The sequence below is a fragment of the Balaenoptera physalus genome (genome assembly GCF_965194825.1).
Source record: "Balaenoptera physalus genome assembly, chromosome: 4".
NCBI lineage: Eukaryota > Metazoa > Chordata > Mammalia > Artiodactyla > Balaenopteridae > Balaenoptera > Balaenoptera physalus.
In genome coordinates, this window is record NC_138891.1 from 29,911,009 (window position 1) to 29,927,284 (window position 16,276).

At 36.8% G+C, this 16,276-nt stretch overlaps 1 protein-coding gene across 14 annotated transcripts in view; it reads left to right on the top strand.

The window, feature by feature from the left end:
- LOC309660538 (uncharacterized protein) overlaps positions 1-6,915 on the top strand; it is a 701,196-nt gene extending 694,281 nt beyond the window's left edge. For 11 of the 14 annotated variants that reach the window (XR_014263434.1, XR_014263435.1, XR_014263436.1 and 8 more), the window contains 2 exons: positions 3,686-3,843; positions 5,172-6,915. Coding sequence is in view for 4 of the 14 variants with exons in the window: in XM_082461349.1 (XP_082317475.1) it covers positions 3,686-3,797 (112 nt within the window). In the remaining 10 variants the exon portion in view is untranslated. Of the gene's footprint in view, positions 1-3,670; positions 3,844-5,171 lie in introns of all 14 variants that reach the window. The other 3 variants (XM_082461351.1, XM_082461348.1, XM_082461350.1) reach the window with 2 other exon arrangements.
- Positions 6,916-16,276: the final 9,361 nt, after the last annotated feature.

Genomic DNA, 16,276 nt, shown 5'->3' on the forward strand with positions numbered 1-16,276 from the left:
GACTTAGATCTGGCCCTCTGACTCCTTTGTCCTTTCAGGGAAAATTGTCTTTGCTCTTGAAGGGCTTAACCATGGGATGAAGGACCGCTAATACTGCTGGAGAAGGGCTGGTGGTGGAGAGATTTGACACATGAGATCTTGAACATATCACGAGGCATCTGGGGCCTTTAAGGAGAGGCTGTAGTCTCGAGGTAGAGTTTGATTGCATCTGTCCTTTTCTTCCTGTGCCTTTATTGATCTGTACTCTTCATCTTCCCTTTATTTCCTTAAATCATCATGACATGGAGATGACATATAACCTAAATGTTAGGTTACATTTTTATTTTTAAATGCATTGTTATAGTACCTGTTGTCGATTGACACTTCCTTATTTTGTAAATTAAAAAAATCTAGGGCTTCCCTGGTGGCACAGTGGTTAGGAATCCGCCTGCCAATGCAGGGGACATGGGTTCGAGCCCTGGTCCAGGAAGATCCCACATGCCTCGGAGCAGCTAAGCCCGTGTGCCACAACTACTGAGCCTGCGCTCTAGAGCCTGCAAGCCACAACTACTGAGCCCACGTGCCACAACTACTGAAGCTCGTGTGCCTAGAGCCCATGCTCCGCAGCAAGAGAGGTCACTGCAATGAGAAGCCCGTGCGCCACAATGAAGAGTAACCCACCGCTCACTGCAAATAGAGAAAGCCCGCACGCAGCAACGAAGACCCAATAGCCAAAAATAAATAAATAAATACATTTATTTTTTTTAAAAAAATCTAAAACAAATTGTGCTCTGATTCTGTAACCCAGTGTCTGTGCTAGACACATAAACTTTTGTTTGAGGTGTGTAAAATGATTTTTACTTCTGTGAGTCGGTGATTTTTGATAGAAAAAAGCTCCACTATTTACTTATTTCCTCCTTTTATTTGACACAACTATGTTATCTTGTAAATAGAACGCATTAAATTATTTAGCATGAATCTACCTAGTCAATTAATTATATAGTTAGATAGACTCTGGGGACAAAGGACACGTAAGTTTTGATAAGGGTGAAAGAGATATGAAAGGAGAGAGGAAAGAGGGTCATGACAACAGTGACGATTCTGAAGAGAAAAGACAAGTATTTTTTGCTAGTGGGCAATTTGGGAAAATTACTTGATCTCTCTGTGCCATGGTTTCCTCAACTATAAAATGGGGATTATGAGAGAATCCTATTTTAGGTGTTGTGAAACATAATGTGTTAATTGACGTAAAGTACTTAGAACATTGCTTAGAGTTTTACATGTATTAAATTTACTTACTTTAATATGCAAAACTATTATAATTATTAGTGTTATTTTTATTAGGGAGATAGTCCTCGAAGAAGAACATGAGTAAAAAGGGTTAGGAGAAAACCCACTCTTTGCCTAATTCACAATTTTCTTTATGGCTGAACCTGTTTTGACAGTTAGAGTCTTGAGATTTCTATATCTCTGTTAACATGAGAGAAATCCCTTCTAAATGTTTCCTACTTTCTGTAAAAGGAATATACCTATAAATATACAGATCTCTATCTCTCCTAAAATATAAAAGCTTCCACTTGAACCCAAAGTGTCCTGTAATCACAGAGTTTTTCTCCTCCTAACTTTTGGTGCCAAGTAGTTCCATCCAGAGGGTGACTCTTACTGCCTTTGTATCCTCACCACATACCTTCTTCTCATTGCCCTACAATCCTAGCTTTAACTGCTACCACACCAATATCAGTTCTTTTAACACCATCAAACCCTTCACAGATTGTACTACATTCAGAAACATTGGCAGAATAGAGGCATGTTCTGGAATCCACAAAAACTTAGGTTAAAGCTTCCCAGGTTATTTAACCCAACTGGACTTCAATTCTCTTATCTCTAAAATGGGAATAATGGAGGATAAAGATTACTCAACATAGTATCTGTCACGTAGTCTCTGTCAGTGAATGGTTTTTATAGTATAGGTCATTTGATGTGTATTTTGAAATAAGTGGATTGCTAAAAGTGTGGAAAATATTAGTTTCATTTTATACATCAAATTTGGAAAATAGTCAAAAATCGTGCAATTTTAAAGGGGCAGGTGGAGTTAATAATAAACTGTATTTGTGCTGTTGTCACATGGCAGCATCACTTTCAGACAAATTGAAAGACAAAATAGGCAATACCATTGGTCATGCTCTACCCATATCAGACATTTTCTGAGTAATTTTTTGATAATGATTGTAGTATTTAGTTTTTGAATTATCAATATTAAAATTTATTTTTAATACTATAACAATGTTGCTTGAATTCTTAAGTTGTGATAACGCTGTTGCTGAAAATATGAAAAACTTTGGAAAGATGTTTAGATGTGATATAAACACTTTGAAGAGGATCTAGAATCCCCACAATACCTTGTGCTCTTAATTTTGGAGAGGATACTTGGAGTAGTTTCAGAAAAAGAGTTGAGAAAAATGCAGTACTTTTTAAACATTTTTACTGACATATAGTTGATTTACAATGTTGTGTCAGTTTCAGGTGTACAGTAAAGTGATTCAGTTTTACATATATATATAAATACATATATTCTTTTTAAAATTATCTTCCATTATAGGTTATTACAAGATATTGAGTATAGTTCCCTGTGCTGTACAGTAGGTCCTTATTGGTTATCTATTTTATATATAATAGTGTGTATATTTTAATCCCAAACTCCTAATTTATCCCTCTCTCCCCTTCCCTTTTGGTAATCATAAATTTGTTTTCTAAGTCTGGGAGTCTATTTCTGTTTTGTAAATAAGTTCATTTGTATCTTTTTTTCAGATTCCACATATAAGTGATATCATATGATATTTGTCTTTCTCTTTCATTTAGTATGATAGTCTCTAGGTCCACCTATGTTGCTGCAAATGGCATTATTTCATTCTTTTTTTATGGCTGAGTAATATTCCATTGTTTATAAATATATATGTATTGGTATATACTGTATGCTATATAGATATATATATCCATTCATCTGTCAATGGACATTTAGGTTGTTCTATGTCTTGGCTATTGTAAATAGTGCTGCAATGAACATTGGGGTGCGTGTATCTTTTCAAATTATGTTTTTCTCTGGTTATATGCCCAAGAGTGAGATTTCTGGGTCATATGGCAGCTCTATTTTTAGTTTTTTAAGGAACCTCCATACTGTTCTCCATAGTGGCTGCACCAATTTACATTCCTACCAACAGTGTAGGAGGGTTCCTTTTTCTCCATGCTCTCTCCATCATTTATTATCTGAAAAATAAGGTACTTTTTGATTCACATACTTCATATAACTGGGCCAATAAAATTTTTAAAAAAAAGGAAAAAAAAGAATGTGAGGCATGACATGACTGTGAGAAAAAAAACAAGGTCAAATGCCCCTAAGCCACATTGGCTGGAGATTTATGCATATCAAAAACACAACCTTTACATTTATTCCTGTGGGAAAGTTCATCTTAACTCATGTGTGCTTTGAATTATGTGAGGTCTTCAGGAACACATTTCTCTCATAATATTAGACCACCCTGCATCTTTAAGTTCAAGTTCCGTTTCAGTCACCGTGTGCTGGTGGAGTGTTTAAACAATTTGTTTAAATAAATACTCTTTGTAAAGCTTGCATGTATAAACCAACGACTTATTTTCAAAAATACCTCTGATATGCCTTTCTTAATGAACAAAGAAATGTTTCCTGCAGTGAAGAAGCACATTTTCCGCTCTGCAAGCTCAGGGATGGTCTTTGGCTCTATTCTCCTTGTCCAGCTGCAGGAAATTCCCTTACCTGTCGTTCAATGTCTGGCCTGTGTTAGAGATGCTGTTTTGGCAGAATCCAACAGCTTGTCTGCTACTCCTCAGGTATACATACATGACGGGTTAGGGTCCTTTGATGTCCAGCTCAGCCGTGACACTTGTGAGACCAGGGACACTTGTTTTCGAATATAACCTACTAGGGCCTCTTCCTACACCCCTCAATTCTCCATGCCTTTGACCCACAGATACCTCTACCACAGTTAGCAAACTCTGTTTAGTGCTTCCTAGAGACACTATGGATTAGAAAATATGCCCATGACATTACTGTCCACTTGACAGCACTTTGTGGTCCTCAGCATTGTGTGGCGGGTCTAGGATATCCTCTGCTCATGGTCCCCAAAGGTAGAGGGTTTGGGAGCTCTTGGTAGAGCTGAACAGGCATCATCCACCTAAAGTTATAGACCTCCTCAGAGCCTGTACACAGATCATTTCTTCTGTCAGTATATTGATTGATGAAGTCATTGCTCTGCCTAAAATACTTCTTGTGAATACATTTGCAGCAATGACACAACCACAAACAAAATAAAACAAATAAGACCCCAAAAAAACCCCAGATAGTTTGAACCGTAATTTGTTCTCACTTTGAAAATGAGCTACTGCAACTCTTGAAAAGTTGGAAAAGTTGCAAATGGAAGTTATTTCTGCCAAATGTTACAGACATAATGTGTGAGAAAGGTTTTCTCAAATTGCTCAGTATATATGCTCAGCATATATTTTCTATACTCAAGGCTGTCAATCTGTTTAAATAAATACCGCTTGGAGAGCTTATATGAATAAGAGCTTTATTATCTAAGCTGCTTATTTTATGAAGTCCATCTCTTTCTCAAGGCTTACTTCAAATATACACTTTCTCTCCTGCCACCAAGATTGTGAATCACGTTTATAGACATAAAAATGTAACACAGGTTTTGTTTAGTTCTATGTTTTAGTTTATCAGATCTATTTGAATCTACAATCTGCAAACCAATGAAAACTACAGAAATGTGAAAAATCATTTTTCTACTTGATTTTTATGTGCACTCTTAGAATTATATGTTTCTTCCTTATAACAACAAAGAAGCTATTTATCCTTAACAATGCACAGAATAGTTTTCTTAAGTGAGTTGGGAAAAATAACTTACTAACTTTTTACTATAAAACTTCTAAGTAGAAACCAATTTATGATAACAATAATTTAATGTCCTTATTATCATGAGTGATATTTAAATATGTAATAAATCTTACATGTACATTGGTGCATGGGCACCAATCAAACAGAAAGGGTATTGATCAGTTGGAATTGTCCCTTGTATTGTAATAACTGTGATACCAGCTCTGATATAGCCCTGCTAGTTGCTCCTTATTGTGATTTATGTGGCTTTTTTTTTTTCTAGAGAAGAAGCACAGAAAAGGAAGAGGAGATGGACAGTTTTTGCTTTTCCATCTATTCTCTGTAGGACAAAATATTTGGTTATAAATTGGGGCCTGCAATGAAACTAAAAAGATTTCTAAAGAATATCAATTTTAAATTAATTCAACCAAGAAATGTTTGCTGAACGTATGAATTTGTTCCAATTTTTCCAGTGTATGAGATATCATTTATAAGTCATTGTGCTGGTCAGAACACAGTGACATACAAGAACAAGCTTGAAAAGTACAAAGCTGCACCAAGTGAGAATATTATCTGTGGAAATTTAGATTGTGGCAGCCAGATACACTAGCTCGGGATCCACTAGCTGAATGAGTAGCCCATTTTTCTCCCCAAGGAGAAAATCACCACTTGATCACCAACAGTTGGTCAGGTACTGCCTAGGAGACACTAGATCTGCATCTTCTGCGGATTTAGGTTCTGAAGTTACCTTATAGAGTCATATTCATTAATATCAAAATTATTCCTGAAAACCTCTTACAACAAACAACATCACCATGGAGACTGAAATTCCATCTCTTCATAAATCCGGAATCAATTTTTTCATCAGCTTTGGGACAGATTGTTCTTTCTTGCTTTGATTCACAGATGAAATAGCTTGTATTTAAAGAGAAAGGCTCATCTTGAAACACTATAAAAAAATATTTCAAAATGGCAAGATGCTTACACCACAAGAGATGCAAAGGACGTGAGACCAAAAGCATGAGTTCACACCTCTCAGCTAATGCTCACTCACACTGAGACCTAAGTTCTTTGAATATCAAAGTGGGTGGAATCTCCTGCATCTTTTAAAAGTGCTGTTTTCTCTTTCTTTCTTTCTCTACCCCACTCTTGAAGCCCAAGTATATAAAGTTGAATTTGCCTTATCACCAATTGAATGTGCCTAGCATATTACCCTACCTATATACAAGGTAAGTTTATCGTTCTCATTTAAAAGGTAAAACACTGAAGCTAGGGGAGGTTAAATGTCACGTTGCAGATCGCATGGCTGGCAGAGCAAAGTCTGAAGAAGCACCGACTCCGAAGATGTTATGTTTCCACCAGGGCACAGCAGTCCTCCAGCTAGTGTTCTGGTACTCTATTGTTTACAGAAGCTCCACCAGGCCCCTGTCCTTAGAAGTCTATTTATGGACTGGAAATACTGCTGAGACTCTAGCTGACCTGCGGAGTGAGAGGGTTCTCCTCTTGTCTCTAGGCTCAGGGTCTGAAAAAAAATGCTGGGTATCAGATAATTCAGCCTCAGAGCAATTGTCCATTGGAAATAAAACTTTAATATAAAAATCTTAGCTCTTAAAATTCTATTTGCCATTAGTTCTCAAGGTTATCAGCCTTTAGGTTGAACCACATCAAATTGCCATTTTTGTGGGTGAAAAATGTTGATTATAAGCAATTTCGTGGGGTCCGATGTAAATTTATCACCGTGACTTTTATAGTAGAAAAAGGCCTGTAACAACATAAAATGTTTTCTGGTCACCTTATAAAATATAGCCTTCTGGTCACTCTTTATTCTGTCAACCTGGGTTTTATTTTTCTCTTTCTCTTCATAGCAATGATCAGAATCTGGATATGCTTTGTCTTTTTTTTCTTACTTTTTTCCCCGCCCCTGCCCCCATCAGTAGAATTTACTCTCATCACCTAGAAAAGTACCTGGAACATAAAAAGCGCTCAATAAATATTTGTTGAGTAAAATAAACTTGATGATTTGAAAACATCTGCCTAAAATGTTGAATTATTAGACATATTTTCTATTTGGAGTGTTGCTATAAAACATACATTTCCAATTCCCCAATGTCCCTTTGGAAAAGATAAATTAATTCATTTCATTAGTGATATTGTATTGCCTGCGGCATGACTTGTCAGGGTGGCTACAAGAGACTAATGATTGGATAATCAGAGTTTATTTATCATAGAACCATTTTTTGCTACTGAACTGAAGTATAAATAATGGTATATCAGTATTTACATTATAAATACTGTTTTGGGGTTTGTTAGTTGGTCAAAAAATTCTCCCTAGGCTGAAACAGCTAGTGGGTAAACATTGCATGTACCACATATAATATATCAAAATGAGAGTATAGTGATCCTTTGTTAGGCAAAGAACAAACATTGCATACAAATAACTTTTGTCTGATGAGAGTGAAGCTACTGAAGGATCCCAATTTCTTGATGACACTCAGCATCTTGGAAAAATGATAGGATTAACATAATCTTGTGGAGATAAACTGCGTACCAATAAGAAAAGATAAAGTTCTACTAGAATTTTCATTCAGAAGAGAAGATTATATTCCTCAGATAATATTAAGGGGCAAGACTGGTTTAATAACTGTGGCAAAAAAATTGGTGGGACCAAAAAGAGTTGTTGCCAAGAAATACAGCTCTGGCTGCTGGTGTGCCAGCACTCTTGACATTGAAGGGCCGTATGACCTCTCCAAGTGATGGATTTTTATGAACCTGCTGTATAAATCATTACTTTCAGGGAAAATACAATTTGGCTACATAAATCTCTCCCCTGTCCAAGAAACATTTCCCCAAACATAGTATTATTGTTCATTGAGAATACCCCCAAATTCTTCCTTTCCTCCATCCTCAGACCATGGAGGTGCCAATCAAGTCACTTCTTCAATGGGGCTATTGTGGTTAAAGACGTCACCATTACAGAACTTAGTGAGCAGCCTAAGGCCGTCCTGGAGCTTCTGGTTTTCTGGTAGCTAAGGGTAGACAGATTTGCAAACAGCCAGCAGCAGGAAATGATTGTGACCTGTTTTGGAATCAATAAGCATTGAGTTACTGTACTAATGACTCATCTAAAATATTTTAAATTTCCTCTGAAATGACAATTTTTTTGCCGCTTCAGGGGTTTTGTACATTTTATTTCTTTGGCTGCACCACCCGGCATGCAGGATCTTAGTTCCCTGACCAGAGATTGACCCGTGACCCCTGTAGTGGAAGTACGGAGTCCTAACCATTGGACCACCAGGGAATTCCTGGTTTTGTACATGTTGTTTTATCTCCCTAAGATGTTCTTCTCTTGGTTAATGCCTACTTATCCTTTCAGGATTCTGTTCATATATCATTTTCTCAGAAAAACCTTCCTTACTATTAACCCCCCCAACCTCCATCCTGAAACCGCAGTTATACACACACACACACACACACACACACACACACACACACACAGGCCTTCCTATTACACATTCTCATAGCCCCTTCTGCACTTCCTCCATAGCACCTTAATGTGTGTGTGACCATTAGCTCCATAAGGGCAGGCATGTGTTTTCAGTTTTTTGCTGCATCCTAAGTATCTAACCAAGTACAGGGCACACAGTGGATGCTTAGTAAATATTGCTGAGTGCTTGACTTTTTGAAGTTGTTTTTGTTCTGTTCCTCTGTGTTTTTCTTTGAACTAGAGTTTACAATAGATACAGACTGTACATTCCTTCGTGGACCTGCCCTGTTCTGTTTCTAGCCTTAACTCCACATTCCAGCCAAACCAACCATTTGTCATCTCCCATTAATGGCTCAGTGCCTGCTAACTGCAGCTGCTGCTTTGGGGTTGGCTCTCCTATAAGATTCATGATGAGACAAGTTTCCTTGGCATCAAACTTTTGGTTCTATTCAGTGAGCATTTATTGAGCATCTGTAACTCACCGTACACTGTGTTAGGAGCTCTGATATAAAAATGAAGATTAGTCTTATTTCTGAGGATCTTTGAGCCAAGAGATGAGCAGAGAAACACATGGATGGATTAATGCAGTAATTGTGTGCTGCGTGTCACAATCAAGGTGCTTTATGATTTAGCCTATACGGATAGAAAAGGGTTTCCACATTGCCTGTAACGTGCTGACATACCAGGATCCCTGGTACTCATATATTCAGTGATTCTCTCATTAGAAGCAAATGCTTTACAGGTTGAATCATGGGTATATCAGATGGTGACACAAGTTCTTAAATACTTACATAAAATAAATTTGTCTGGGAAAGGAATTTCATAGATCTTATTCTTAGCCTGAGTTTCTTTTAAATGCAGCATTCCAGGTTCTCATCTCTAATCAGAGCTCTTGCTTCAGTAGTTTTCTTTTTTTTCCCTTTATTTATTTATTTTTTAATTGAGGTATAGTTGATTTACAATGTTGTGTTTGTTTCAGGTGTACAGCAAAGTCATTCAGTTGCATATATATATATATATATATATATATATATATATATATATATACACACACACATATATAAATCTATTCTTTTTCATATTATTTTCCACTATAGGCTTTAATCAGCATTCAGATATTTTTGATGCTGTATGGCCACAGACCCAGCCCTTTTCTCACAAACATCAACATTAACTTGCTTGGGTTATCGAAATCATATTCTACTGAGCTACAACCTTCTTTTTCACCCTTTCCTTGCTACTTTACAAGAAATTTAATTTCTTTTCATAGAAATCATTCTCATTTTGAAGATATTCTCACATTAAACCAAAGAAAGAAATAATTATATTTGGTGGAAAGTACAGCTTCTAAGTAAAGATCTCCTTCCCTCGATTGTTACAGGAGAAGGATGGAAAGGCAAAGCCAGCTCTGGGGGCCAGTGCATTGCATGCTGCTACCTCACTTGTAACCAACAACCGGTCTCTTTGAAATGCTCACACACCGTGGATTGAAATTGTTAACGGAAATCCTAGCAAATAGAGACCATGGGTTTTAGGCATTTATATGAGTATAAAGCGTCCTATTGTGAGACTCTGCCATTTCCATTAAGTACATTTTAGCTCTAATTGAGAAGCCTTCTTGCTATTACCCCAGTTGGACTTGATCTTTTATTCTTCAGGGCTTTATTTATTTATTTTTTGGCAATTCCTCCCATCCATCATACTTACTGAATTCTTTCTTGAAATATACTCAATTGGAAATTAGAATCTGAGTTCTAAAAGGGACCTCATCTCTGAAAATATGGAGCAAAATCAAGTACAAGCTAGAAACCATGAGTCCCGCCTGCCTGCCTCTCACCAAATCATCACTAACATTTGTATAGCACTTCACACATTCAAAATGCATTTTTCAAACATTATCTCATTTAATTCTTGCCCCTTCTCTGTGAGTTAGTTATTCATGACTCTACTTTACAGATAAGAAAATAGGGTTCAGGAGAAGTCAAATGACTGGCCAAAGATCACAGAGCAAGTAGAGGAAAACAGCCATCAAAAGGAAGGCTTTTGCCTTCAAATTCATGAACTTCATATATCTTCTAAATGCACGATCATCCTTATAGGCTGTGTTGGTTTCCTCCAGGCCAAAAATTTTATTAATCTTTATACCCATCACCCCAGTGGCCCTTCCACCTGGCCTAAGTGGAGTTTAATGAGTACATTTCTTGGATAGATTGATTTTGTTCTTTGGGTGAGAGTTTGTTCAGTAGTTATTCTATTTTCCTTAGAAAAAAAAAAAAAAGGTAAGTATTTTACATTACAAACTTAATTTCAGTCCAGAAGGAAACAAACAAACAAAAAAGACTAAAACAAGCCAAACAACAAAAACAAATCAGCATTTCCTCTAAAATGAAAACAATGACATTTAAGCTTCAATTACACTTCTCGCTGCCCTGCAAATAGTCACGCCAGGACCCAGGGCTTCTTGCTGATTGAGAGCACATTTTGAGTTCCCCCCATTGTTCCTGGCAACCCTGCTCCCATGTAGCAAGCAGGATATTCAACTTGACAAGGCTCTTTCTTTCTGGATCAGGGAGGGAGCAAGGTTCTTGTCAGTTTGAATCATGAGCCCACACTTGGCAAAGCTGAGTGGACAGGCGCAGTGGGGGGAGGTGCCATGTGCACACCATCCATGAACCCATCATGTGGGCCTCTCTCCCCATCTCCTAAATAACTCTACTGGCTTCTAGCTATCCTGCTCCTAGAGGGCCTCTTTACTATTTGGCCAGCTGATTTGCTTCTGACACTAAATCAACTCGTTATCCAGCTTCTAAAATTTTACTTTAAGACTTCATCATTCTACCAATATTTTTTTCAGAAGTGCAGCTGAGAATATCCAATTCTGCCATTCTCAAGGTTTTAATGTTTTAAAACATATTTCTAAGGATGAAAATGCCTTTTTTTTGGAGTCCACATCAAAAGGCTTTTAGAAGTCATCAAAGAAGACTGAAAACCTAGTGTATGCAGCTCTAAAAATAGTTTGTCTTTATTATTATTTTAAAACACTGAGCTTTAAAAGAATGACAAATAGAATTAATAAAAGATGAAATCTGGAAATTCTGATTGTGTAATAAAGAAAACAAAAGTGTCTTATTATTTCATACTTTTACCCCTAAGAGTTCACACTTCAGTTGTATTTGTTTCAAGAGGAAAAAAGAACAAACCTTTACTGGTTAAACGTCCTAACATATGTCTGAAAAGTAAGTAATCTGGCCCCATTTTTCTTCTCATAGGCATTGAGAACAATATTTTTGGTTATTATATGAATGTAGAATTTTATCCTTTGCTGTTTTCTTTTTAATCATGAAATAGCAGTAAAGCTTCTTTTGAATACAGGTAAATCTTTCTTTAAAGTATTTTTACGGCAATGGAACCCATCACAAGCTTTTCGAGGTTTAATTATAGAATTTTGTGATGCTCTCAGGATGAGAAAAAATTTTCCTCTTTCCTTCTAGGTTTTTCTGGCTGGTCTAAGAATTAAATTGACAAGAGACAGATTAACAGGAGAAAATCAAATTGAAGTTTGTATGTAAAGGCTCAAAGACAGAAAGGTAAAATGAGGTGTCTATGCCATCCTGAGCTAGGGAAAGTGATAGGGACCTGGGACTTCCAAGGACAGTAAGGTCACTCACAGGATGAGAAGAAGAAGAGCAGATGTTGAGTAATTAGGTGTTTGCCCAGCCATACACATGGGTACCTGACATAAAATTTATCTCTGGTAATTATTCTCATTCTGGGAAAGAACCAACCCCCAATTCTTTAAGGAGGAGATAGTTTCTCTTGAGCCTGAATGGTCTCAATTGCCTTCAACTCAAAATAATCCACATGCCAACGTGACACATCTTCGAATGAATAGTCATAAAGGGGTTCTGAACAGGCCTCCCCAAGATGTGTCACATGGGCATGTGGATTATTTTGAGCTGAAAGCAGTCAAACCCTGTGAGCTCAAAAGGAACTTTTACCTCTCCCTTAAAGAATTTAAACTGGGGAGGCCTGTTCTGAACCCCTTCATGACTATCCAATGCTAAACATGTAAACAAACCAAGTAATTAAGGGAGGGAGAAAAAGAAAATGACTAATAATGTTAAATTCAGTCAAAACAGTTGTCCTGTACTTTCAACCATCTTTTTCAATGTTCTCAGCTGAATCTAAATCTCAAGTAATAAAATAACACTTTGCATAACAAACTCAATTTTTTTGTCTAGTTACCTAATACTAAATGATACTTCACCACACCTTTACATGTATATCTAAATCTTGGCTTGCATTAAGAACCCATAACAGATAATAACTATGAAAACATTGTTCTTTGGGGCTATTGTCCATATCTTTTTTTCAGTCTTTAATTCCTTTGTTTCAGTTACATTCTATTTGTCCCCTTTACCAGAAAGTTATAGGGGGAATGTATTATCATTACTGACTTAACTACACTTCAGATGTAGCTCTTTCCCACTGGGGTACCTTTATGGATTGCTCTAATGCACTAAATTACCATTGTCGTCATTCATTGATAATTATTTTCTGAGTATTTACTAACCTGGATGGTACCTCACAAGGCCCTGTGATGGTATATATTTTTTCAGTTATAGTTCCAGCCCTAAAAGATTTTGCAGTCTAAAACCATGAATATAGACCAGTATTGAAGTTAATGATTATTCATAAAATTTGGACAAGTACTCAATATATATGTACATGTAACTTATCACTTGAAATTGGAGCTACATAGTGTTTAGGATAAAGGTTAGTTGAGGGCTGAGCCAATAGATAAGATCCAGAATAGTCAAGCAGAGATTAAAGTGCAAAGCAGAAAAACTTAGAGAGCAGGATTTTTTTTTTTTTTTTGTCTCCTGGGGTCTTCAGGGTAGTGAAGATCTCTCCTGCTGTAAACAGATGTGCAGGGAAGATTAAATTACTATTTAGGGTTGGAGGGGGGTGATCCTTACCCAATAGATGGATGAAGCTTTCATATTAATCATGACAAGAAAGTATTGCTTAAAGCCTATGTTGGTCACTAACCCTGGAGAAGGTGGTTTGAGGATTTGATTATGCTTTTCTGAGGTGGTCTTACCCTCTCAGCTTTTAAGAGGAGTTTGAGAAAGGACACCTATGGCAGACTCTTATGTTGATATCATTGGAAATACCTTGGGTGGCAGAGGCTACCAGCTTACCAGGATCTTAAAGAGAGTCTACATCATTGAATGATAACAGGACAGCCCTGGGGTTGGTCGGGGAGCAGTGATAGGAAAATGAGGGGAAGCCACAATTAGGGAAGTCTCATTCCCTAATCCTGTTTATAGATTTCTCAAGGGCAAGTTGATGCAACACAAAGGTTAGCTAAAAGTTTGATTTCTTCTTTTCTGTTTGTTTGTTTAGTTGTAATATACAGCTGTGTATTCCCATAAAAATGTGAAACAAAAAGTTAAAATAGTTCAGAGATGATCAGATGAACGGTTTACAGTGGGGGCAATAAAGACCATTTTAAAACGGAATATAAAATCACCTGGAAAAGGCTAGATTTTGAACTAACTGGGCATATTAACATGTGTTATGAGTTAGTGGTCTTGTGATTTTCAAATTATGCCACTGTACATAATAGAGTGTTGTTTGATAGGCCTCACTAAGTGGCCTGGCACTAAACCAGATCTGTCATCTAGAGGAAAGGAAGGCAATTCCAATTTCATCCAAATAAGCTCATATTAAAATACGGAAAAACAAATGTGACACAGCTGCCATAGCCTGGCCAAGTTAAAATGCTTACAAATATTTTATGTCTGTAATATAAGACCGCTTACTAATGGGAGAATATTATGTGCAAAAGAGTGCCAGATTGCCTTTGATATAAGTTGGTAATAAAAATGCTATAGGGTTAGTTTTTATGGTTCTTGTAGGTTATAATAACATGCTTCCTGTGTTATTACTTTAACAGACACTAAGAGAAAAATCTATACGGTGCGGTCACTTTCCTTAAATAGCATGTACAACACGTGCACAATCAGCTAGGATATTGAATCAACAATTTATTGGGCCTTGTTACATATCTTGGAAGTAATAGTTTATTTAAACATGTGCCTTTTCTTTCCCGAGGAGAATTTCCTGTGTGCTCTGGATCATGCTATGTTCTACTGCTATACAAATATGAAAATATGTAAGAGTCATGTTTTAGTCAATACTACACAATGTTCTTTATTAGAGGGGGGGAAAGAATATAGCTGAGTTAAAGCAATATAACATGATGAAGTTCTGAAATATATGAATAAAGACACCTTATTTATTATACAAAGTTAAGGAATTTCCCCTTGGGGAAAAGAAAATGTAACACATCTACTGATGTCTTTGAAACAAAAAAATAGACTCCTAAAAAGAATCGTGTAACTTCCATCATTTCAATCTATAATGTAATTAGGAAATATAAGAATAACATGAAGGAAAATAATCCCAACAGTATAGGAGGCCATTTGGCAAAGGGAAGATTATAGTGATATTTTGGTTTTGACTTCAACATAGGAGTTTTAATTTGCTTCTTTAATGAATATTACTTTAGGAGACAAACATGTATGGATACTTGTAATGTCAATCCGGAAGTGCTGAAGTGTTCCTGTAAAAGAGTATCATCAACATTGAACCTGAATCACCTCTCTCTGACACATCCTAGCCAACTCCTTGACCTTGACCTGTTGACTATTAACTGTGCTATATCTAGAGATAAATCCAACAGAATGACATTATTGAAGTTGATGTCAGGTTTTATTTCAAGCATGGGAAGACATTTTAAAGCAGATATTGTCATATGGCATTCCTTCAACCACTCTACGTATGTGCTAATTATTCTACCTTCATGCTGATCTGGCCCACACACATGGTTTCTTCTTGAGAAAGTGTTTTGCAAGTATTTTTGATAGAAATAAATGGGATTTTCATCTAGCCCATATTTAGGGTGATACTCAGTAATTAAATAAAAAGTGATGTAGTTTGGGGTCGGATATGCAAAAATTGAGATAGTGTGGTAGCCAGAATTCCAAGATGGTCTCCAAGAGTCCTGCCCTTTCATGTACATGCCCTGTAGAATCCTCTCCCTATTAGTGTGGGTGGGGCCTGTGAATATCATGGCATATTACTCCCATGATTTTGTTACATTATATGGCAAAAGCGAAGTGATTTTACACATGTGATTAGGGTCTTTAATCAGTTTATTTTGAATTAACCAAAAGAGGAATTATCCTGCGTGGGTCTGAATGAATCAGTGAGACTTAAGAGGTAAGAAACAGCAGGACACTCCCTCCTGTTTGCCTTGAAGAAGCAAAGTGCCACGGTGTGGAGAGGACAGATTGGCAGGGAATGGGCCTCAGCTGCAAGGAGCTGAATTCTGCCAATAGCCAGTGAGCTTGGAAGAGGACTCCAAGATAACATGAGATTGTACCTCCAGCCAACACCTTGACCTTGAGGAAAGGACCCAGCTAGACCATGCTCAGACTCCAGACCCACAGAAATGGTAAAATAATAAATAGTAAATGTATGTTGTTTAAAACTACTAAGTTTGTGGTACAAACCTATTTGTCACACAGCCAATACAGATAGTCTACCATTCTTTTTGTCAGGGTTTAGTTGCTCTTACTCCTAGAAAAGTCTCTTACTGAATTGAAGTCCACGCCTTGGGGTCTGTGTTCTAAGGAAATAGATAATTGCTGGAAACTGCCCTCCTTGTAATAACTAGTAACTTTCCCTTAGATTTCTCATCTATGCATCAAGAAATCTGGATTCTATTAACTTTTATAGGTAAACTTTTAACCTCTACCTTCACTTAACATTCCTATAATACACATTTTTAGTTTTTATGATGTTTCTTTCTGAACTCACTTTAGTTTTCTCAC